Raw genomic sequence first — 24,211 nt, 5'->3', positions numbered from 1 at the left:
TCTCTCTCTCTCTCACTTATGTCGCTATCCTTCGTATATTTTGTTTTGTTTTTTGTGTATGTGTTTTTTTTTAATTTCATTTTCTCAACGATTTTCATTCCCCCCAACCCATACACACACACATACACACACGCACACACACTCTTCTCTCGTATTATCATCGTAGAATTCTTCTGTCAGCCTCGTTACCTAATATTGTACCAACTGGTTCCGACGGGTGATTGTCACCTTTACTGTTCCTAAAAATGAAAGAATATATCTGAAATATAAAAGAAGAGGAAGAGAGAGAGAAAGAGAGAGAATAACAATGGCTTTTTTAACGTTCATTATCGCCAATCAATATTATTTTCTTTCAGTGCAAATCAACGCATAGAGCGCGATGCAAGTAAAACAAAAGTTACAAATATATAAATTAAATCACAATACTCCTACGAAATCTAAAGAGAAATAAATAAAGAAAATAATAATAATAATAATAATAATAATAATAATAATAATAATAATAATAATAATAATAATAAAATAAAATGAAACAAAAGAAATAAAAATGAAGAGAATCTTTGTAAAGCACAGAAAAAGCGTAACCCTTGTGTGATACTTACAAAATTTTTGTCAGACTGTACACATCAAAAAACAAAAAGAGAGAGAGAGAGAGAGAGAGAGAGAGAGAGAGAGAGAGAGAGAGAGAGAAACAAAATTGTGCAAGAAAAACATCATCGGGAATATTCCCGATTAATTTTTGTGTAGAAAAAAGAAAAGTTTCAAATCTTTCTTCGTGTGTATATCTGTGTGTAAAAGGAATTTTTGTAAAGCACAGAAAAAGCGTAACCCTTGTGATACATATACATTTTGATTCTGACCATATATACGTATATATATACCGTATATATACATATACATATATATACATATCATACAAAAAAAAAAAAAAAAAGAAAACAGGAAAAGAAGTAAAAATTGTGCAAGAAAAATGTCTCAATGATATTCGTAATTTTCGTATATAAAAAAAAAAAAAGGAGAGAAAAAAGAATCGAATGTCTTCTTTTATGCGTATCTGCGTGTATGTTTGTATAATATAATATATATATATATACATATATATATATATACACACAAAAGCGAATTGTGCAATTCCGAATGTACCAAAATGTGCCGAAAAGATACAGCTTCCTACTTTTTTCTCCATTGGAACGTGGGGCTCGATAGATTTATCTCGAGAAAGACCAAGACTCTGTAGACTCGTGAGCTTGCTCGCGAAAGCAGGAACCACCCTCTCCAGCACATTCGCCGTATCGATCTAACAACGATCCACAGAGCGACAGATTGAAAGAGGAAAAAAAGAAAATAAGAAGAGAACGAAATATGTATATAAAAAAAAAAAAAAGAGAAAAAGAAAAAAAGAAAGGAAGGATCCAACGAACGAACGAACGAACGAACGAACTGAACACGATCGAGCACACGCGAAGAAGCTCTCAACAAAAGTTATTGGCTAAAATTAAAAAAAGGAACCGTATATTTGTGTTTTCTTGTTTCGTTTTGTCTCGTTTTTTTTCGTTTGTTTTTTGTTGTTGTTTATCTTACAATCATACTTCCATAATTAATACAAGTTTCTTTGTTTTCTGTACCTTATATTTTATCATATTCTCTTCCATGGGTTTCGCTTTTAAGAAGACAAGAATGCGTCAAAACATTTTTTGTTTTCTTTCTTTTTTTTGGGGGTTACTTATAATCACTATGTTAGATATCTTTTCCTTTATTTTGCTTGCATTTTTTTTTTTTTTTGTTTCTTTTGTACGAAAAGAAAGTAAAAGATAACGAAAGTTTTAAGCGAATTAGTATATAGGGATGGAAACGTCGAGAAATCATGAAAGAAACGATTATAGAAAAGTTTACGAAGGGTGTTAGATTATGAACAATACCGTTAGAGACGTCTTACCTTCTCTAATATCCTTTGGTACATTGGACGAGAGCGATGGCATGGAAGGAGTCTGATAAATATTGGGCCGTGCGTTGATCGGTGGTAAAGATGCTACCTTGGACCTAATCGAAATGATTATCTCGATCAATCTCAATATATCCTTTTGAAAAATCCGTACGATTCATTTCCTACCTCTGTTTGCGAATCTTCTGATTTCTCCCATCGAACGAAGTAGGCGTACCGCCGCCCGAGGTGTTCGAAGAATAAGAGGATGGTCGATACGGCCGTGGGCAACCTTGAACAACAGGTGGTGATGGTACGGGTGCGTATGGTAACCGAGGATTAGCAGATACTCCTGGATGCATCAGTCTCATATCTCCTGAATTACAAAAAAAAAAAAAAGAAAAGAAAAAAAATGAGATAAAAAATATATCGATCAACAAGCATGGTCCGAGACATTATTTGATATATATGCAAAGATATATAATTATCAGCATCAGTCTCATTATCTCCTGAATTGCAAGAAAAAAAAAAAGAAAGAAATTTAAAAAAGAAAATGTTTGATCGACCATCATTGCTCGAAACGCTAGTTGAGATATGCAAAGATATATAACTATCAAAATTAAAATATCAATACCTTGCACGATATGGACACCCTGATACATTGGCAGTGGGTAGCGTGGTTGAGGTTGTGCGTTTCTGTCCCCACTTCCACCACCGAACAGTTCGTGCGCCGGAGTAGGTGACCTGCTTGCTCTTTGAGAGCTACCTGGTGTCGAAGCTCGAACACCGGTAACAACCTGAATATCGATAAATACTCGTCAATGGTTGGAATTAATTTGATATAATAATAAAACGACGTTTCATTATCTTACAGGAACGTTTTGCCTAAACACAAGATTTGGAACCAGCGCAGGAGTCATGTAAGTACCGGGTGGTGCAGGGGATGTACCATTATGCGCAACCTGATGTCCGAAGGTTCCACCAGATACCATAGTTGGTGGTGCGTAACTGCCAGAGTTGACGTACATCAATGGTACTCCGGGCATCTGTGATGGAATCATTGAAAGTTGGATTTACGTGAAAATTGTAAAAATAAGAAAAATATATTTTCTTTTTACCTGATTCGATATCGGAGTATTCGGTGGTGTAGGCACTCTGTACATAACTGGTGGTGGCTGCATAGGTTGTTGTCCTGGTGGTGGGTAATACGTTGGAACCATATGTACTGGTGGTTGATAAGTATAATCGGCTGGTGCTGGAGCGACAGCAGGAACCGAGTTGTAAGGTACTGGATAGCTGCTCATATAATTTGCTAAAAGAAACGATTCGTCACGTTCGAGAGAGGAAAAGAAGGAAAAAAAAAAGAACAAAGAAAAGAATAAAAGTAAAAATTACCATTCGATTGACTCGGCGGCGTCATAGTTTGTGCATTGAAAGCGTAATTCGGTGTAAATCTTTGCTGCTGATGTAATTGTTGTCTATCACCCGGATTTTGTCCTACCGAAATCGTCGTTCCTGGCGGTGGCACGAAGTACATCGTTTGCTGTGGCTATAAATAAAAATACATTAACGCGTTAACGTGTTACGAATGATAAGACATTCTCATGTTTCGTGTTTCATACCGGTATTTGGTTTGGCGGAGGTTGCCAATAATTAGGTTGCATCGTCTGCACATTTTGCATAGTTTGATTGGAAGATGGCGGTGGTTGAGGATAGGTATGCGGTGGCGTCGAATGATTATCGCCTGCAGCACGTTGATCGTAGATATTCATACCGACGAAATATCCGGATAAATCGGATACCTCCTAAATCGGATAAAGAGATTCCAATGAGAGAATCCGAATAAATTTTCTCTAATAAATTAACTTACGTTAGATTGTGGCATCGATCCTTGTTGTACAGGTACGCCACCGTAATTGGCATAAACGGGATTCTGATTGAACGCAACCTCGTTCTGACCATTGTTCGGCACGTTAGCTTGACCCTGAGTCGGATGAGAAGTCGACATCATAACAGTCTGTTGCTGTCCCATCCCAGGTGATTGATAGACACCTTGGTTGTACGGTTCTGAGGTAGGTACATAATTCGCGTACGGTTGTACCGTTTGATTATGACTACACGTTTGCACCGTCGTGGACGGCTTGACTAGAGTTTGTTGCTGCTGAACAGGCGTGTTGTGCTGTTGTTGCGTTAAAACTGGCGGGGGTGGCGGAGGTGGCGGAGGTGGCGGAGGCGGTGTGAACGGCAGACTAGGTGACGTTGCTGTATTCGTCACGTGAGCATTCGTCGTCGTTGTCGTCGTTGTTGGTGTTGGTGTACCATTACCACCATTGTTATTAGATTTCGAACGTTTTTTACTTTCGCTCTTGGCTTCGTTCTGTCTGGCAGCTTTGGTTGGTTCAGACATTTCGTTATGTTTGTTAGTGGCTGCCTGATGGTCGTTATTTTCATTTTCGGTTGAGAAAAACTTTGGTGGATTCTCCGGATCAAAACGATATATCGAACCATCGGCATTCGTGTACGGTTGATTCGTTTGAGGATTTATGATGATGCTACCAGGTGGTACACTGGATAAACTCGTAATAGCCCACATCACCGTTTGATTGCTTGATTCCGGAGAGGCTAGATCCTGACTAGATACTTGAGTGTGACTACATGTCATTGCCGCCACGGGCGACGGCGATGGCGATGGTGAGATCGTAGCGTCGCTGCGTTGACTTTGAGATTTATATCCACTACTGGATGGGCTTAAACGGGAACACACGCTAGCACCCGAATCTGTAACAGACAGATATTCGTCCGATTATTCTGTAGTTCGGTTAGAGGCAATCCTTACAAAACTAAAAAAAAGAAAAAAGAAAAATTCCAATCCCATGTGTGTTCAATACTTGTCTAACATCGAAGAAAATAAACGTTTAGCGAATATCATTGTTTCATAGTGATAAAAAAAAAAAAGAAGAAGGAGAAGAAAGGAAAGAAAGAAAAAGAACGATAGAAACGAACAACAAAAAATATCCGATGATCTTTATCATTAGAAAGGAATATCCCTGTACCGTGTCAGTATACCTTTCCAATCTTTAATCATCAATAATCATATCAATATTACCTGGACGAGAAATGCCAATGCATAAACTTGCAATAATCAGTCCGAGTAGCAAAGAATCAGAGGCGAACCTTGTTTCATGAGACGAGCTCCAGCACTATGCGTGGACGTTACGCTGTCCCCTCTTGATAGCATGCCTCTCGTATAGCCGTCAAAACTGGACGATTTAGAAACCGAAGGTCGTACAACTTCACCACGGTAAGATTCTCTCGTATCGAGGGATTCACCTTTCAGCAATCGAGTTTGTCTAAAATAACACGATCGGACAGATCCCTCGTATATTATAGTAATAAAATAAAGATCGAACGAATAGAACAGATCCGACGATGGAATCCTGTTCGATTATCGAATTAATGAATAAAATTTCACCTGCTCGCATGATCCGAAGGATATAACAAGCGGTGCCTAGCCGACGCATCGGAACTTTCGGACGAGGACCAATATGGCCAGGAAGTAACTTCGTTGCTCTCTCCGCTACTTCCTTTGAATATCCTCCGCCTTGTTCTTTCGTATTGTTCCTGTCGTTCCTCGAAACTCTTGCTACGTCGACAATAATCACCCAACAATCTATCAGGCGATTTGAAATTGAAATTATCTTCGAACGAATTCGAATCTCTCTTAAGTATACTTCTACGTGGTTCCTCGGATAATATAAGATCGTCCCTGATATGTTCCTTGAAACGTGTGTCAGGTATTCGCATATTTTTTGTTCTCGTTACGATCACGCTAAGTCCCGATTGATCTACGTTATGTTCCATACCGAAATAAGCTGCCACTCTGTGAACCAACATTCTGTTGTACGACGACATATTTGGGAACTTATGGCAGAGCTTTTGTCTATCCTTAGCAAACTCGATTAATTCTTTCTCGATCTTTAACAAGACAGTACGATCCTTTTGATTACGATTTATCGTCTCTGCGATGAACTGTTCAAGGTCGATACCGGTACTGTCTGTGTACAACTCGGTACTACTATCTGTTTTGGAGATTAACGATAATTAGATTACAATCAGAATGCATGCGATCGTTTGTGTTGGAATAAATAAAAAAGAAAAAAAAACAGAGAGAAAAAGGGGGAGAGAGAGAAAGAGAAAGAGAGCAAAGAGAGAAAAGAAAGAAAAGAAAAAAAGAAAGAAAGAAAGAAAGAAAGAAAGAAAAATAAATTTGATCAAGGACCAACCTCGAGATAAACACGGCGATGCGCTGTCGAAGCTACCCTGTGACGAATTTTGATGCCTGAGCTTGTGTCTCGAGCTCGGTCTGCTTACGGAAAGCGTATTATTACCGCATTGGGCCGAACATTGGTTGTTGCATATGTTAAGAGTGTTCGGCCTTCGTTGATCCGATCTTTGTTGATTGTTCTGCGCATTCGGAGCCAAATTCGTACTCTTCGGTGAATGCTGGAGAGCCTGGCCTGTCTTCGATGGAGAGACCGGGGTTTGTAACAAACCCGGTCTCTCGTTCTGATTGTTTTTCACGCAATTATTGCATTTCTGTATGATATTCGAGCCCGATGATAACTTCGAACGATGATTATTATCCGACTTATTACCGTTCGTCGGTGAGATGATGTTCTTTGGTGAATGGACCTGAGAGGGACTAGATTGACCTGCATTCCAACAACGACAACAATAACAATAATAATATTAATAATAATAACAACAAACTTTATTTAAATACTTTCAAAATAATAATATAAAATGCATTATAATTCAAACGAAAGGTCGATCAATAAAAAAGAAAAAAAAAAAAAAAGAAAGAAACCATCCAGCAACAAGAACAATTTAATTCCTCGAAGATTTCAAAGTCCGTCTTCTTTTTTAAAGAATTAATTAATTAATTTAAAAAAAAAAAAAAGAAAAAGAAAAAGAGAAAAAATCAAATTCGATCGATCATTTACCATTTCGCGATGGAACTCGACAAGTGGGCGAAGTAGCCGTGTTACGCATTTGCTTAGGTGACTGGGTCGTACAGAGATTGCTGTTGAACATCGGCTCGTTGTTGTTCAGCTTTGTATTGTTGGAGTTTGGCGAGAGGCTACTCGTGAATTTTTTCTCTGTTTCGACCGACTGAGCGCTGTGCGGTGACGACGGACTATTGTGCGGTTCTCTCGGTGGAGACGTTGATTCTCCTATAGCATGACTCCTGACCAGCAGTTTCACTTTCGTACTCGTCTAAAATATCCGAAAATGATGGGAGCTTTACTTGGATCTAATGATCAGAAGAGAGGACAGGGCAGGAATAGAAAAAAGAAAAGAAAAAAAATTTTTTCCCCCCCCAATATTAAAGGATTACAAATTTTTCAATTAATTGAAGCAAATAGAAAATATGCAGCCTTCCATTTTTTTTTCTTTTTTGAATAAAAAGAAAAAAGAGAAAACTTTATTAGGAAAAATTTTGTTTCGAGTGAAATCATTCTTTATATCGTTAGAAAAACATCTAGAAGAAGGAAAAAAAAAGTAGGAAGATAGAAAAAAATTTCGTTTAAAGTTCCCTACGATAACAGACGATGTAAGATTGGCAATGTGTGTATCCATCATCACGTAGGTACCTCTACCTAAACTTGTGACTCGTTTCATCGTGCTCTACTAATTGGTATTAACGGCTAAGCTAAATCAGATTACTTCGTCGAGGAGGAGCGGCCGAAGCAATGAGCCGAACAAGATTAAAGCTATTTAAAGAGAGCCCGTGTTAGCATGTCGATCGAATAGCACGAGTCCCCGCTTTCGCTTGTTGAAACCAAACGATTTGGTTCTTACGTTAAAATTATATCAGATATGTTTAGTTTGTTAATATTAGATCTACCAACGTAGTCTTCCTGTCAGTTGGATCGATCATTATACCATCGAAGAAAAATATTCAAAACGATTGTATCGTGGATCTCTAGAAGTTTTTAATATCAATATAGAGATTTCTTAGTTTATTCTTAATCAATTCTGATCTGATTTAATCTACTTTCGATATCTTACGTATAAACGAAGATACACGTGTGCACGCGCGCGTTCGGATTACATACACACGCTCACATATATATACATGTATGTAATTTTGAAATAAAACAGTTTACCACTGATTTATTTTATTAACTAAACGAAGTGTCACGTCATTCGTGCTACGGATTGCTCAAGAGTTCTAAGGAAAAATACAATTGTCATATCGACAATGCTGAGATTCGATAAATAAATAAATAAATAAACTATAAAAATGTATTATTATATTTTTCTTAAGAAATGTTTCAAGAGGTGACGAGAATAAACGTTAAATCGAAACGGTAGTAAACTGTTATAGATCTTTTGCCCTATTCTATAATGATCTCATAGTGCAGAGGGTTAAAAAATTAATAAATGTACTATAAAAATGTATTATCTGTTTCATAAGAAATTTTTCATGCGATGATCAGAATAAACGTTAAATGAAATATATGATGAAACGGTAGTAAACTGTAATAGATCTTTTGCCCTATTCAATGATCGATCTCATAATGCAGAGAATTATAAAATTGATAAATACACTATAAAAATGTATTATTTTTTTCTTAACAAATTTGTCATTATTATACGATGAGAGTAAACTTTAGATATGTATAACGAAACAGTAGCACACCGTAACAAATCATTTGCCTTATTCAATGATGATCTATTTCATAGTGCAAAGGGTTATAAAATTGATAGATACACTATAAAAACGTATTATCTTTTTCTTAGCAAATTTTTCATTAGACCATGAGAGTAAACGTTAGATATATATAATAAAAGAGTAATAAACTGTAATAGATCATTTGCCCTATTCAATGACGATCTATCTAATAGCAAAGGGTTATAAAATTGATAGATACACTATAAAAACGTATTATCTTTTTCTTAGCAAATATTTCATTAGATTATGAGAACAATCGCTTTAATTTGATCGAATATACGATGAAACAACAATAAACAGTAATAGAACCTTACCCTATTCCGAAAGTTCTTGCTCTCGGTATCCAATTTATCAGGTGGGCAGGATGGCGTGGGACGGTGGTGAGAGTTCGGTGCGGGGTTGCTGCCGACGGTGGGGTTGGCATTCCCGTCTATCATATCCGAGCCCGAGGCACTTGTATAAGCTGCAGTGGAGCCACCGAGGACAAGGCCTTGCCTGGAGGACGGCAACGAGGGCATTCCTCCGCGTACCACCACAGTTGGACTCTCAGGTCGACCTTGCGACCTGCTTCCTTTATGCACCACTATGCTCGGTACTGTAACAATGATTATTATATGTACACGTCAACTTTTATATTCAACGATCGTTTAAATCTTGGTTGAAAAGTATTTGTAAAAGAAAAAAAAAAAAAAAGGGAAAAAGAAAAAAAAAGGAAGAAAGTAAAAAAAAAAAAACATCCTTTTGCCACGTAAGTAATATTCGATTTCTTTTGAAACATTTTCTATTTTCTATTGGTCGGAACCTATCCATCTGTCGCACCTAGGTAAGATATCTCCTTAGTTATAGTCTCCTTTCTAATACACGCGATCGATTGAAAGAGATAATAGAAGATAGATTAGCTAAAAAAAGCTCGGTAGGTAGGGGAGAGTGCGTTATGCAAAGATTTGCTTTTCATAGATCCCTTACTCTCTACTTCATTGGAGAGCATTTTCGAGAAGCAACGTTATAAACGGATAGCTTGCTCTGAGACTAGAGAAAGACAGGAAAACAGAAAGAGACATAGAGACATAGAGACAGAGAGAGAGAGAGAGAGAGAGAGAGAGAGAGAGAGAGAGAGAGAGAGAGAGAGAGAGAGAGAGAGAGAGAGAAAGAAAGAAAGAGAAAGAGAGAGAGAAGAGAGAGAAGTAAAATCGTGAAGCGTGAAAACACTTACTCTCCAGGCGGGCCATGTGTTAAATGCGTCATGGGGTTACGGTGCAGGACTCTGCGACTGGTGGTTTTTTGTTTTGTTTTGTTTTGTTTTGTTTCGTTTCGTTTTGTTTTGTTGGGTCTTTTGCTTTTTTACTTTCTTTTTCTTTTTGTTTTGTTCAAACAGGTGCAACAGGGTTAGTACGTGAATCTTTCGGGTGGCGTGCAGCACGTTGGGCTGATACAAGGAGCCAGATCGCTGCACGACCACCTTCCAACATCGTACACTCTGGAAGCAGACACAACACAATCCTTTCGTCACCTTTACAAATTTTCTATCGGATTGGTATACGTTACAACCTATACTCATATTGGATCAATAATCGATCTCGTCCGAAATGGAATCGATCAGAAGATAGAAAAGAAAAAGATGAAGCAACAGAGACAGTAAAAAAAAAAAAAGAAAGAAAACAAAAGACAAAAAAGGGAAAAAGAAAATTAATTACAAAAAAAAGTTATCTCCCTACTGTCGCAATTTTCTTCATCGATCTAATATCTACGATCGATTATACTCGTAGTTCGTTAGATTCTATAAATGAATTAATAGTTGATCGAATTAGTTTTTATAATTGGCTAGATAAATCAAATCAAATCGAATCCTCGTTATAGAATGTGTTCCTAACGGTCGATATTTCGAACGACTTCAGATTTCGATCGACTACATGTACTAATTGGCCTCGTCTAATGAATTGCATTACCGGCGGTATGGGTATTTGAATAATGTAAAGGGATTCTATACAAAAGCTAGTAGTCTAACAAAATGGAATACATTTGAATACGAAATCGAACATATGTATTTTAGATACACCGATGGATACGCTTTATCTGTGTTTCTAGGTCGTAAACGTTAACACTTTCTCCGCTATTCGACCAAAAACGTTCGCTCTTAATACAAGTTCGATTTATAAGGACGATCGGATAAAGGTAAAAGAAATAAAAAAAAAAAAAAAGTAAAACAAAAAAAAAATAATATTAACGATAATAATTACGAGGAATTTTTCGAACGGTCCGCATTAGCGATGTTCTTTTCTTTCTTTTTTAATTTTTACTTGTCATTTTTTAACTACTTTTTTTTTGTAATCTTTCTTCTTCGACGACGACGAAAGAAGACAACAAAAATTAAAGGTATGAGAAAAGTCAAAGGGAAAATAGAAAAAAAAGGTAAGAAAGAAAGAAAGAAAAAAAAGGAGGAAAGAAAGCAAGAAAAAAAACGAACAAATTCAAACGAGATCAACGAACCTCCAATTGGTTCCCATCTTCATTCCGGAAAATCGAGAAGAGATCGTTGATGTTCAAAGTGATTTACTGAAAAATAGTAGAAGAAGAAGAAGAAGAAGAAGAAGAAGAAGAAGAAGAAGGAATACTATTCCTTCGATTCCAAAATCACTTCCTTCTCAATCTTATCCACTTCGAGCTTTGAGTTTTAAACGTTATAAGAAGAAGAAGAAGGGGTACTATTTCTTCGATTCCAACATCACTTCCTTTTCGATATTATCCACTTCGAGCTTTGACTTTTAAAAGTCCTTTAGATCTTCGATCGTTCCTGCGAAATCAATGTCGATTCACATATACGTCTCTTTCTCTCTCTCTCTCTTTCTATCTTTCACTCATTAATCTATCCTTTCTCGTCATTTCTATATCATTCTCATTTTCTCTGTCTCTCTTTTTCTCTCTCTTACACTTTCATTAAAATATATCCTCTTTGATCCTCTCTCTCTCTCTCTCTCTCTCTCTCTCCCCCCCTCTCTCTCTCATTTTTATCCAATCTTTCCAAGGAAATTAAATTATAATTCTTGTAATACATAATTAATAATTCGAAGAAGTCACTGTTAAAAAAAAAATATATAAAAAGGGAGGAAAGAGAAAGAAAAAGAAAGAAGAAAGAAAAAGAGGGAAAAAGAAAAAAGAGAGAACGTTCGAAATCGTCGATAAATCGTAAAATCCAAACTGTTCGTGGAAATGAGCTCGTAAACGAGACACGATGATACGTGACGAAAGTCGCGATTCGAATAGAAAGGTATTCAAACTAAATTCCACGATATAGTTACGTACAAATGCATAGCCGATATTTCGCTAATCGTACGTGATTTTCTATCGAACAATTTTCACGGAAATACAAATCGAAAAGAAATAAAATTTTTGTTATGTATGTATGTATGTATGTACGTATATACGTAGGTACGTACGTACGTATATATATGTATATCTATCAATCTACGAATAACGAATAAATAATAATGAAATTTTATCGACTTACCGGAAAATCTCGATTCTCGATATTTCTCACGACGACGATCGAAACGTTTACTTTCGAGAGAATCAAAGTGAAAATAAGATAGAGATAGATATAGAAAGCGTATATGCGTATGTACGTGCTCGCGTGCGTACATATGTAATATAGTGTATGTGTGTAAGAGAGAGAGAAAGAGAGAGAGAGAGAGAGAGAGAGAGAGAGTTAATGGGAAAAAAAAGAACAAAAAATACAAAAAAAAAAGAAAACAAAACAAACGAAAACAAAAGATCGAAAGTAATCAAATACCTCTGTTCACCGCTCTCCTTCCTTTTGATTTATTTAAAGGCACGTATAAACATAAACACAGACCGAAAGAGAGAAAAAAGAGAGAAAGAGAAAAAGAGAGAGAGAAAGAGAGAAAAAGAGAAAGAATCAGTCGTTCGTAGTCTTACTCTCTTACTCGCTCACTCACTCACTACTCACTCACTCGCACTCTTACTTACTCAATCACTCACTCACTCACTCACTTTCCCTCTCTATACCCTTTGACAATTTCGTATCACACCATGATCGTAGCGACGTGAGTCACGCGTTCTCCAACGACAACATAACAACAACAGGAGGAGAGAGGAACATGAGAGAGCACGAAAGCGTCACCGTTATATGTACGAACATACGAAAGTACAAACGAACGAACGAATGAACGAACGAACGAACGAACGACGAACGAACGAACGAACGAACGAACGAACGAACGAACGAACGAACGAACGAACGAACGAACGAACGAACGAACGAACGAACGAACGAACGCGCGAAACGTCGTTTACGATCGATGAATCACGTCCAATCGTTCGATCGTTCGAGACTCGTTTACCGAGGAATATAAGAAGAGATCAATCGATCTAATATGAAAGATCGAAAAGATCGACCTTTCGAAGGAAAAGAAAAAACAGAAAAAAAATGAAAAAAAGAAACTCGATTTTTTTCGGTAAAACACACACACGCTCGCAGTACGCACATACACACATATAGAAAGCGAGCGAGAGAGAGAGAGAGAGAGAGAGAGAGAGAGAGAGAGAGAGAGAGAGACGAAGTAAACAATAGTTTAAAAATCCTCTTGAAAATTCACCAATCCTTTTTTCCTCTTCTTATCTAATTCCCAATAATGATAACAATAACAGGATAACGGTAACATCAACTCTCCTTTTCACTTGTCTCAACAACGAAAGATAGAGAGATAGGGAGTTAAAGGAAGAGAAAGAGAGAGGAAGGGAGAGAAATAAAAAGAAGGAATAGATAAAGAAATAAGAAGAAGAGGTAGAAGAGAGGAGGGAGAGAGAGAGAGAGAGAGAGAGAGAGAGAGAGAGAGAAGGCACGCTTTGGCAAAGCTCCACAGCGTCTCGAAAATAGCAAACACGCTATCTCTCGCCCCTTCCACGATATATCCAGAACATGATTTTCACACGAGCTTTGTGTCTCTCTCTCTCTGTAAATTTTTCAGTCAAGTTAACTCCTTCGGTATAATAATGACGATGATGATGAAAAAGAAGATATAATAGAGAGAAAGAGAGAGAGAGAGAGAGAGAGAGAGAGAGAGAGAGAGAGGAGAGAGAGAAAGAAGACGGAAAAAGAAGTTTAAGTGGTAGAAGAAAAAGAAGTAGAAGAGGAAAAAGATAAGGATAGATTAAAGGAGAAAGAAAGAGAGAGAGAGAAAGGGAGAGAGAGAGAGAAAGAGAGAGAGACGATAGCAAAGTCTCAACGAAGACGAAGGGACCTGGACCAGCCGCAACGTAGAGACCAAGAGGAGAAGCACGATACACGATGCGTCAACGCGAGACCGCTTCGCGCGAGAGACTGAGAGAAAGAGTGAGTGAGCGAGTAAGCGAGCGAGAGAGAGAACGAGAGAGCGAGAAAGATAAAGAGAGAGAGAGAGAGAGAGAGAGAGAGAGAGACAATCCACCAACTCCCACCACCTCTCCACGACGCTCTCCAGAGGTGAAAGGGTGGGAGGTGGACCGTTGGAGCGCGTCACTGAGGGGGGGATGAATGAGAGAGAGGGGCAGAGAGAAAGAGAGAAAGAGAGATACAGAGAGAGAGAGAGAGAGAGAGAGAGAGAGAGAGAGAGAGGGAAGATACGCCTAGCCGTATGTCGAGCAAGTGCACGCGTGCGCGCGTGCCTTCTCTAAACCGTATCTCTAACGGGCGTACCGAGAAACGTTCAACCCCTGTGGACCTCATCCTCCGACGTTTCTTTCTTTCTTTCTTTCTTTCTTTCTTTCTTTCTTTCTTTCCTACTTTAGTTCGTTCGTGTTTTTTTCCTTGCCTTTTTTTCTTTCCTTATTTTTCTTTTCTTTTTTCTCTCCTTTCATTTCTTTTCTTTTCTTTTCTTTTCTTTTCTTTTTTATGGGATATACGAGGCAAGATCGGAATTTGTTTTTTTATGTGTTTCTTTTACGTCTCTTTTTATGTTGTTTTTCTTTCTTTTTTTCCCCCCCTTTTTTTGCTCCTCTTCTGTTCCTTTTTATTTCTTTTCTTTTCTTTTTTGTTTCTTTCTTTTTTCTTTTTTTCTTTTTTTTTTTTTTTTTTAATTCGATTCCCTAACTTTTCGACGAGGAACTTTTGGCAACGAAGAAGAATATTTTGTAATCGTTATTTTGTATGACGATTGTAAAATCGAACGGATATGTGTGTGGGGAGACGTGTTATTTTTGTTGTGATAACAGAAAATGTCTTCTTTTTCTTTCGTTTTTCTTTCCGTCTTCTTTTTTTTTTAATTATTTAATTTGGAAAAGATGATAGTTCAGTAAAATAGATGAACATTGTTGTAATGGTGTTCTCAAATGGAAAATTCTATATAATGATTACGTATTATAGTACAACGTAATTATTACATATTATCGTAGGAAGAAGTTTGTTAATAAATTCATATATTATACAATATATATAAAATATATATAATAACATATATCAGATAATGATAATATAGTAATATTATAATTGATCAATTAATCCATTAATTTAATTAATTCATCGAGAGTATTAAACTAATTTTTCAACCTACGAATAAATCAAGCTCTCGTTTCAACAAAGAAATCATATATTACCTTCTAACGATTTTTCTAAGTATACATTGACTACATAATTCCTTCAAAAATCTCGATATTCTCGCTTAATCGAAATAAATAATCGTACGAATTAAAACGAAGACGTATCGATACGATTAAATTTTTTACAACGAAGTCTGTCCACTGTGTGTGTATGTAAGTGTGTGCTTATACGCGCACGTGTGTATACATATTGAGTTATTATCTAAATATTTGTTATTACAACCTTCTTCCCACCGTTTTCTTTTTTTTTTTTATTTTATTTCGCAAACACAAGATGAGATTTTTAATCAATGACTCGGTCCGAGAGAATATATTTCCGAGCGTTTTTCTACGAAAATGAGAGTGAAAGAGAAAGAGAGGGGGGGGAGAGATACGACGAATAATATAAGGGAGACGAGAGTGAGAGAGAGAGAGAGAGAGAAACAGAGTATATTATAAATGAAAAAATTCCATGGGAGGCACTTTGGATTCCATGAAAGGTAAAAGAAGGACTCGTAAATTTGTTAGAGAGGGTATTGTCGAGCTCGTAAAGACAACCCAGTATAGGAGAAGGGGATGAAGAAAGATAATAAAAAGAAAGAGAGAGAGAGAGAGAGAGAGAGAGAGAGGTGGAAAATATTTTGTTTCATTTCCAATTTAATTCTTTTTATATATTTTTCTTTTTTTTTCCATTTTATTTCTCCTTTTATTTTTCATTATTTATTTGTCTTTGATTTTTTTATCAAAGCAACTGTACTCAAATAGATAAGGGAAAGTCCGGCTTTCGAGTTAAGATCGGCTTAAAAAAAGAATTCGTTTGGTGATTTAGATGGGCTGTCAGCCAGGAAAATACTGCGGGTAGGAGAGTGAGTGAGAGAGAAAAAAGGAGAAAAAGAAGAAGAGGAGGAAGAAGAAGAGGAAGCAGAAGAAAAGGAAGAAGAGGAAGATGAAGATGAGAAGAGAACGTAAAGTACGTATAGTCTGTGTGTGTGTAAAAGTGAGTGGTGAGAGAAAGAGTTATGTGATTACGTATCAACGTATAAGTAGATACAAAGCAGCGTATCATCCAATGAGAAAAAATGAGAAAGAAGATAATAGTGATTCGTTCGAGCGATAATACAGGAAAGAATCTCAAGAAATATCAGATATCGAGTATCGCGTTACATTGTTCAATGTGAAAACGCGTTTATCTTACGTTGAGAAAAAAGATTTTTTTCTATTCGAATATAAGTTAACATAGTAGGAAGTAGTGAATTCTTGCATGTACATATCTTACATATATTATTAAGTGTGTGTGCGTGTGTGTGAACAAAATATTTGTTCGTAAGAAATTCAAAATTTGCTTATTTTTCTTTCGGAAATAAAAAAGACGAAGAGTATAGAAAAAAAGGAAAGTTGATAAATAAATAAATAAATAAATAAATAAGTAAATAAAGAAATAAAGGAAGAAAATTGTTGTTCGAACGTCTCGTCTTTTCGATGCAACATCCTTTTTAAGAAAGATCTCGTCAGATGTCTACCTTCTCGAAAAGAGATTTCTCTGTCGCGTGTAGAGCGACAGCAAGATGAGAGGGAACTCGTAGAATCGTCTCTTATTTATTTATCGTAACGGCTTCATCGAAAAGTTGTTTGAGAATCAAAAAGGAAAGAATCAGAGAGTGAAGAGAAATAATATGATCTATATATGAGCGATATAGAAAATTTATATATCGAATAACAGGACGTAGGATACACAAGTATTATTTGTGACATCTATCATGCGACTTATCAGGTAACTACTAAAGGGCGTTCTTTTACATCAAATTGTACATTTCTCTTTATCTTATTTAAATTAAATGTAATTATTTGATTTCAAGAGTTATTAAAAAAAAGAAAGAAAAAAATAACTTATTTAGTCGCATGCTTACTTGAAAAAATGAAACATTTATTTATTGATACTTCAATCGGATTCTTCGATCAAAGAATAAATGAATATATATATATATATATATATATATATATATATAATGTATGTATCTGTGAGTATAAAAATGGAATATGTGAATAGAATGAAAAATTAAAAAAAAAAAAAAAAAAGAAAAGAAAAGAAAAAAAGAAAAAAGATAAATAAAAGAAAAAGAGAAGAAAAAAGAAGATTGATACTTTATCAGTTATTGTATCGAAAATCGTTTACGAACAGAGTCACAGAGATATGCGAAAAAAATCAATCATTCTAATCTCTGGATAATCACCACTGATTGTAGGGGAGGTACGACTATCGATCGTTCGTTCACCAACGAAATTCGTCGAGGCAACTAATCCCATCCGTTTGATCGCGAATCCATGCGAAAACGAGAGAGAAAGAGACGGAAAGAAATAGAGAGAGATAGAGAGAAAGAGAAACAGGGGGGAGAGAGAGAGAGAGACGAAAATAGTTTCGTATGCAGTTCTCGTGTCGCACGACGGACATCACTATCGCATCCTCTATTCCATGACGATTTAACGATTCGACGATGTGCTTCCTCTCTCGTCATCGACCTTCTTTTTCTTCTATTTTTTCTTTTTTTTTTTTGGTATTTCTTTTCTACCCGCATAAAAGATTTATGGTTAATTTATGGTTCGATAATTGGATTGATAATATAAATAATAGAAGATTGTACATTTAATTTTTTGTTACATGTTTAAACATCCTGTAACACTTTCAGTGTGTGTGTGTGTGTGTGTGTGTGTGTGTGTGTAATTAAATTAATGAAAATTATTTAGTTTCATTCATTATATTCTATTCTCAGTTCATTATTATATTATACGTATATGAATATAATAATAATGATATATTAGATATTTTTTTACTTATTTTATATATATAAATCTTATTCAAATTTCATGTGTGTATATATATATATATATATGTTTTATTGTATCTTTTTGTTAGAATATTAATTGCTAATTCTCATTTAAGAAATAATGTTCGGTGAATATAAATACGGTTTAATAGATATATTATAACGATAATTATAGTTATAAATTTTATGTTATATACGTGCAATAATTTTTTGTTCAGATATAAATGAAAAAAAATTGGGTTATGGAGGATTAACACGATAAAATAAAGATTGGTAGTAGCTGTTTTTAACGACTCCTGTGACGTAACGATCGTAATGAAAAAGAAAAGGAAGAGATCGTTAGCTCGGAACTCGCTACCAGGCGAATTAGTAATTTATTAGACCGTGGCCGAGCTTCTCGTTCAATTTCATTGGACCAACAACTTCTTCAACGATTGTTCTCAAGAATTTATCCGAAAGACTCACTGATTCTCGCTGGTTATCTTTCTCCCTTTCATTTTCTTTTTTCTTCTTTTATCTTTTTAGATGCTTCTTAATAATGTTTTCTAACGATATAAATAATTTCACTTGAATTATTCCTAATAAATCTTTTTCACATTTTTGTTCTCTCATTCTCTCTCTTCTCTTTTTATTCAAGAAAAATGAAAACTGCGTACTTCCAACCAGCTTGTCTCGTTAATATTGAAAAATTCAACGTTCACTATGGAAATGAAACGTAGTAGAAAAAGAGCATAATAACTATAGGAATGTGAAAATCAAATTAGTAACGTAAAACGTTACGGATATGTAGGTATTAATGAAATAAAAAAAAATGAAAAAAAAAGAGAGAGAAAGAGAGAAAGAGAAAGAGAGAGAGAGAGAGAGAAAGAGAGAGAGAAAACAAAAGATTGAAAATCAAAAAGTTCGACATTATATAAAGGAATACCTCGGATTCGAGATACGAAGTGGATATTAACTTTACTTTTAGGTGGAAAGTAGAAATGTCGAGAGTTTGTTTTCTCTCCTCTCTTTTTTTTTTCTTTTTTTTTTTCAGAACGTTCTCTCATTTCCAATCGAATAAAAATATTATATTCGTTTCACGAATTAGCATAGTAACGATGAAATTTATTGTATGGGAAATTCTAAATGAATCTTTTTTCTCCTTTCCGAACGTACAAATATCTATACTCTTTTCTTCGTCCCACTCATATATCTATACTTATATATGCATGCAGGTATATATATATATATATATATATATATATATATATATATATATAGGTATCAGTTTTGCGTCACAAAGTTAATGAGAAGATATTTATATCTTCGTGAAATAATTTTGAACGAACGAATGGACGAACGGACGAATGAACGAACGAACGAACGAACGAACCCCCATGTACCTTTTCTCGTAAATCTTAATATATCAAATAAAAATTTACATCGGCAATAACCGCAGCTAATAATATACTTACACGTAGACTTAATTATCGACGTTATCGATTACAGAATAGATTCAAGGATAAACTACTGTTTCGTATCTATCTATTCTCGTCATACATGAAAAAAAGACAAAGACATTTTCTCTTCTAACAGATTAGATTTCTAGGTCGTCATCGATAATTAAATATTTCTTCTTTTAAATTCCCATATTAATTTTTCACTTCAAATTTATCAAAAATATCTGTATTAAAAATGAAATAAATAATTTCTTTTTATTCTTTTTATTCCCGTTTTGATTTGTTTTCTTTTTCCCTATAATTTTTATTCGTGAAATTTTTCATTCCTTGTTTACAATGCGTTTCATTAATTTATACGTTTTTTCTTTTTACTTTTATTTTTATTTTTTTTACTCTTTTTTCTTTTTTTTTTTTTGAACTATCAATTAAACAACGAATATACAGAATCTGGAAGTAAAATTATTTTTTACTTGGATAAAAAAGAAAAAACAGAAAAAATAAAATAAAATCAAATAAAATGAAATAAATAATAAATAAAAAGGAAAATATTTACCATTTACTTATCTATCTATTTATCATCTGATAATAACCTATTAAAAATAAACGATTAGAACGAAACAAACTCTACGCGCCAACATAAATGAAAAATGTCCTCTTGGTATATCTATCTCTATCTCTCTTTTGTCCCATATTCGAGAATTCCTGTTCCCGTGGAAACTACTATAATCCGGGATTGAACGTGTGTGCGCGGGCGCATTCACATAGCAGCCCCCCGCCTCGTTTCCATCCCTTCTTGTACATACACACATACACGCAAACAAACACACACATACACACACACGCGCGCGGATGCATACATACACGTGTAAATATGTAGGACATAGGTGTACGTACACGCTGACGTAAAGAACGTACCTGTGACCAGCCACGAATGGTGTCTATGACCCATATAACACGCCCAAGCGAATCTAGGTCATGCACCCCTATATCCCCTGGAATAATACGGGGTGTCCTTTTCAACGAAAAACACTTTCGATATCGATCGCAGTACCGTGGCGCCGGTGGACCAGCTTAAACTTTTTTATCGAATCATTCATCGAATCATTTCAAATTAATTAATACGGTATTAATCAATCATTGTTGTCTTCTTTTTTGTTTTGTTTTTTTTTCGTTATACTTTTTTTTTATTTTTTTATTTTTTTTTAAATCATTACCGCGGTATTATTATTATTATTATTATTAAGAGATAATAATGTCCTTTTAAGGTAATTTGATTTGATAACAATTAGATAATTATTTATAAGTGTAATCGTGTTGTTATTAAAACAATATCTTATGGACAATGTTTCAAAAATATTTCGATAAATAGCAAAACGAAAAGATAAATGCAACTTAATTATCTTTTACTAAACAGATGCAATGTCAATGTCATGGAATTATCATTAGGCTATTAATACGTTGAAAAGATTTGATTTTATTAAAAAAAAAAAAAAAAAAATAGGAATAAAAATTGAAATCAAAAATTAAGTTTTCGATTAGACAATCGCCATCGATATCATCAGGATTATTATCAAGATATTAATGTTTTAAAAATATTGAAATAACCGAGCAAACGTTAACGATTCATTTTTATTTAACATTTATCGATAGGAATGAAAAATTTTTTCTTTCTCTCTCTTTTCTTTTTATATTTGAAGTCAGGAAGAGAAAGAAAGAAACGAAAGAAGAAAAGAAGGAAGGAAGGAAGGAAGGAAGGAAGGAAGGAAGGAAGGAAGGAAGGAAAGAACGACGTAAAGACTTTTCAAAATTATCGATGATTCAGAAACGAACGTCATCGTCGCATTTCGCAAGCTATTTCGCGAGATCATGTGATTCCCCGGCGGAAGAAGGCAACGGAAAGAACGAAGGGTGCGCTCGGTTTACCAATAATACCATCCTCCTCGCGTACTCTCTTACGCAAATGTTTTCTCCGTGTCCGTAAAAAAGCCCAAGCGATAAGCCGACAGATCGATAATACGCACCCTCGACGTTATTGTGCATACATACGAAGAGAGAAAGAAAAGAGAGAGAGAGAGAGAGAGAGAGAGAGAGAGAGAGAGAGAGAGAGAGAGAGAGAGAGAGAGATTGGACTAGAGCAATACTCGATATTTCACGAATTTCCCGCAAAATACCATTTCCATTCTCAACTCAATTTCCCCCCGCCGTAAAAAAAAAAAAAAAGGAGAAAAAGAAAAAAAAAATCAGCTCGAAAAATCTTTCGATTTATCGTTGAAAATTCATCAAAAGAGAAAGAGAGAAAGAAAGAAAAAGGAAGGAAAAAAGAACCAATCTTGGTCTTTCGTAAATTTGATAGTTCGATTAAAATATTCAACGTTCCTTTTCTTATCTTTCCTTTTCTTTTCCTTTTTTCTCCCAACTCCTTTTTTTCTTTTCTCTGTTCAATCTTAATCGAGAATATATAATCAACGAATTAAACAAAGGTTAATATAATATTTCACTCATTCCCCTTTACATCTATATTTACTATTGAAATATCGAGAATACGAGATGAGAGAGAGAGAGAACAAAAGGGGAAAGATAGAAAAAGAAACGAAGAAAAAAAACAGGAACAGAAGAAAGAAAAGAGAGAGAGAGAGAAACAGAGAGAAACAGAGAGAAAGAGATACAGAGAGAGAGAGAGAGAGAGAGAGAGAGAGACAGAGATAGAAAAAGAGAGAGAGAGAGAAAAAGACAAAGAGAGAAAGAGAGAGAGAGAGAAAGACAGAGAGAAAGATAGAGAGAGAGAGAGAGAGAGAGAGAAAGAGTAAAGTTAGTACGAATGAAAAAAATAGAAGAATCGATTTGGAGGAAAAAATCGTTTGCAGGGGTAAAATAAGCCCAGGCAAGCAACGGAGAGGCTGCAGGCGGTACAGCAGGATATTCTGCAGGAGTTGAAATGGAGAGAGAGAGAGAGAGAGAGAGAGAGAGAGAGAGAGAGAGAGAGAGAGAAGGATGGAGAGAGAGAGAGAGGGAGAGAGAGAAGAAAGGAGGGAGGGAAGGTTGTGAGGAAGGAGAACGGGGATGAAAGGGGTTTAGGTTAGAGGCCGCCAGGGGGGTACGTAGAGTTTAGCGATACGTGCCAGTCCGATGCACCCCTTGTCGCCATGGAAACGACCTACTCTCCCTGGACAGACGCATCGGCCACCCTCCGCGTGTTAAACATTCGAATAAGGATATCTGGGTACTCTTTGAACAGGCCGCTCCCTCATCCACCCCTTTTTTTCTCTTACCACTAACCTCTCTCTCTCTCTCTTTCTCTCTCTCTCTCTCTCTCTCTCTCTCTCTCTCTCTCTCTCTCTCTTATTTCTTTTTCTAATTTTTTTTATACTTTTCTCTCCTCTCTCTTTCTCTCTCTCTTCTATCAACAAAATTCTCCTTCATCACGTTTAAAATCAAAACTCATCTCTCCTTTTTTATTTCTCTCTCTCTCTCTCTCTATATATATATATCTTTCTCTTTCTCTTTCTCTCTTTCTCTTTGACTCTTTTCATCCGTTTCATCCATTCCAAAACTTCAACGAAAAACCATTACACGCAAACACTTCGTAATCGAATAAATGGATTTCTATAACGTGCTATGAATTACTATTCTAGAACTACCAATGATTAATCATTGCCCTATTAAGCTGACATAGACGATAACGATGATCGGCATCGTTATAGAATTATTTTCACTTATTGACGAGAGAAACCGATCGATTGGCAATCCTTCGATGAATTTCAGAAATGGAGTTATTTCGAATGAGATTTTTTGTTTCTTTTCTTTCTTCTTTCTCCTCCTCCTCTTCTTCTTCTTTTTTGTTTTTATTTTTTTTTCTAATATTTGTCATTTCGTTCATCCTCTATTTCTTTTCTATTTTACGTTATCGAATGGAAATCATTTTTTATTTTTTATTTTTTCATTTTTATTCTTCTTCCTTTTTTCTCGAAACGTTTGAATGTTATCCATAAAATACCTGACGTGTAACGAATCACGGTTCTCGTATAAATATTTTTACGTTAACGTTTAATAAATACATATTTCGTTTATCCATTGAGATTCTTTCAAATATCCGAGAAATCATTCGGTTTCGATGAAAAGTGCTGTGACATGAGAACGAGGGATGCATTCTGCAACCCTTTTTCTTATACTTTTGTACTTTTGTCTCTCTCTCTCTCTTTCTCTCTCTCTTCTTTGTTTCCCTTGCCAGAAAAATCTTATCCAAGGTACGTGAAAGAATTCCAAATTCGCTCGATTTTCTCGCGGAATTTTTCTTGAAAGATATGCATTCTACTGGATATATCCTTTTCGAGTTCCAATCCACAAAATTTGATTTCTCCAAAGTTTCGAAAGATTCCCTTGAAATTCGTTATACTTGAAGGATATCGTAGCAGTCTATGAATAATAAAAGGAAAAAAAAAAATAAAAAGAAATAAGGAAAAAAAAAGCTAGCCATCAAGAATTTTACGAGAGAATCAAAAATGTTCGAGTTCGAATTTTGTTACAGACCAAGTAAAAAAAAAAAAAAAAAAGGAGAGAGAGAGAGAAAAAGAGAGAAAAGAAGAGAATACAATTCCTTCAATTTCATTCGAAATTATGTTAAAATCATGAACGACGTGAGAACACAGATTTGTCTTCATGAGTATTAAAATCTTCAACGAAAGCTTTACGTAAATCATTCGTTCAGTGTCCTTCCGTATTG

At 35.3% G+C, this 24,211-nt stretch overlaps 1 protein-coding gene and 1 long non-coding RNA gene across 12 annotated transcripts in view; both read right to left on the bottom strand.

Moving 5' to 3' along the window:
• LOC122633900 overlaps window positions 1–22,819 on the bottom strand; it is a 23,791-nt gene extending 972 nt beyond the window's left edge. Inside the window, exon 1 of the long non-coding RNA XR_006328220.1 lies at window positions 22,768–22,819. This is a non-coding gene — a long non-coding RNA (uncharacterized LOC122633900). The remainder of the gene's footprint in view (window positions 1–22,767) is intronic.
• LOC122633825 (R3H domain-containing protein 1-like) overlaps window positions 39–24,211 on the bottom strand; it is a 47,477-nt gene continuing 23,304 nt past the window's right edge. The window contains exons 1-18 of one of the 11 annotated variants that reach the window (XM_043822244.1): window positions 13,919–14,045; window positions 11,148–11,451; window positions 9,874–10,137; window positions 8,975–9,255; window positions 6,925–7,198; window positions 6,205–6,633; window positions 5,394–6,000; window positions 5,096–5,271; window positions 3,792–4,699; window positions 3,544–3,726; window positions 3,317–3,470; window positions 3,040–3,233; window positions 2,794–2,967; window positions 2,556–2,718; window positions 2,111–2,297; window positions 1,937–2,040; window positions 1,175–1,297; window positions 39–239 (exon numbers count right to left, since the gene is read on the bottom strand). In XM_043822244.1, coding sequence (XP_043678179.1) covers window positions 1,209–1,297; window positions 1,937–2,040; window positions 2,111–2,297; window positions 2,556–2,718; window positions 2,794–2,967; window positions 3,040–3,233; window positions 3,317–3,470; window positions 3,544–3,726; window positions 3,792–4,699; window positions 5,096–5,271; window positions 5,394–6,000; window positions 6,205–6,633; window positions 6,925–7,198; window positions 8,975–9,255; window positions 9,874–9,889 — 3,939 coding nt within the window. In that variant the 5' untranslated portion in view covers window positions 9,890–10,137; window positions 11,148–11,451; window positions 13,919–14,045 and the 3' untranslated portion in view covers window positions 39–239; window positions 1,175–1,208. Of the gene's footprint in view, window positions 240–1,174; window positions 1,298–1,936; window positions 2,041–2,110; window positions 2,298–2,555; window positions 2,719–2,793; window positions 2,968–3,039; window positions 3,234–3,316; window positions 3,471–3,543; window positions 3,727–3,791; window positions 4,700–5,095; window positions 5,272–5,393; window positions 6,001–6,204; window positions 6,634–6,924; window positions 7,199–8,974; window positions 9,256–9,873; window positions 10,138–11,147; window positions 11,452–12,165; window positions 12,216–12,447; window positions 12,475–13,273; window positions 13,743–13,918; window positions 14,046–24,211 lie in introns of those variants that run through there. The other 10 variants (XM_043822259.1, XM_043822227.1, XM_043822235.1 and 7 more) reach the window with 10 other exon arrangements.

Source organism: Vespula pensylvanica, chromosome 1, assembly GCF_014466175.1.
Source record: "Vespula pensylvanica isolate Volc-1 chromosome 1, ASM1446617v1, whole genome shotgun sequence".
NCBI classification, from domain to species: domain Eukaryota; kingdom Metazoa; phylum Arthropoda; class Insecta; order Hymenoptera; family Vespidae; genus Vespula; species Vespula pensylvanica.
Note: the sequence above shows the minus strand (reverse complement) of the source record. Positions and strands in the feature narration are given on the sequence as shown.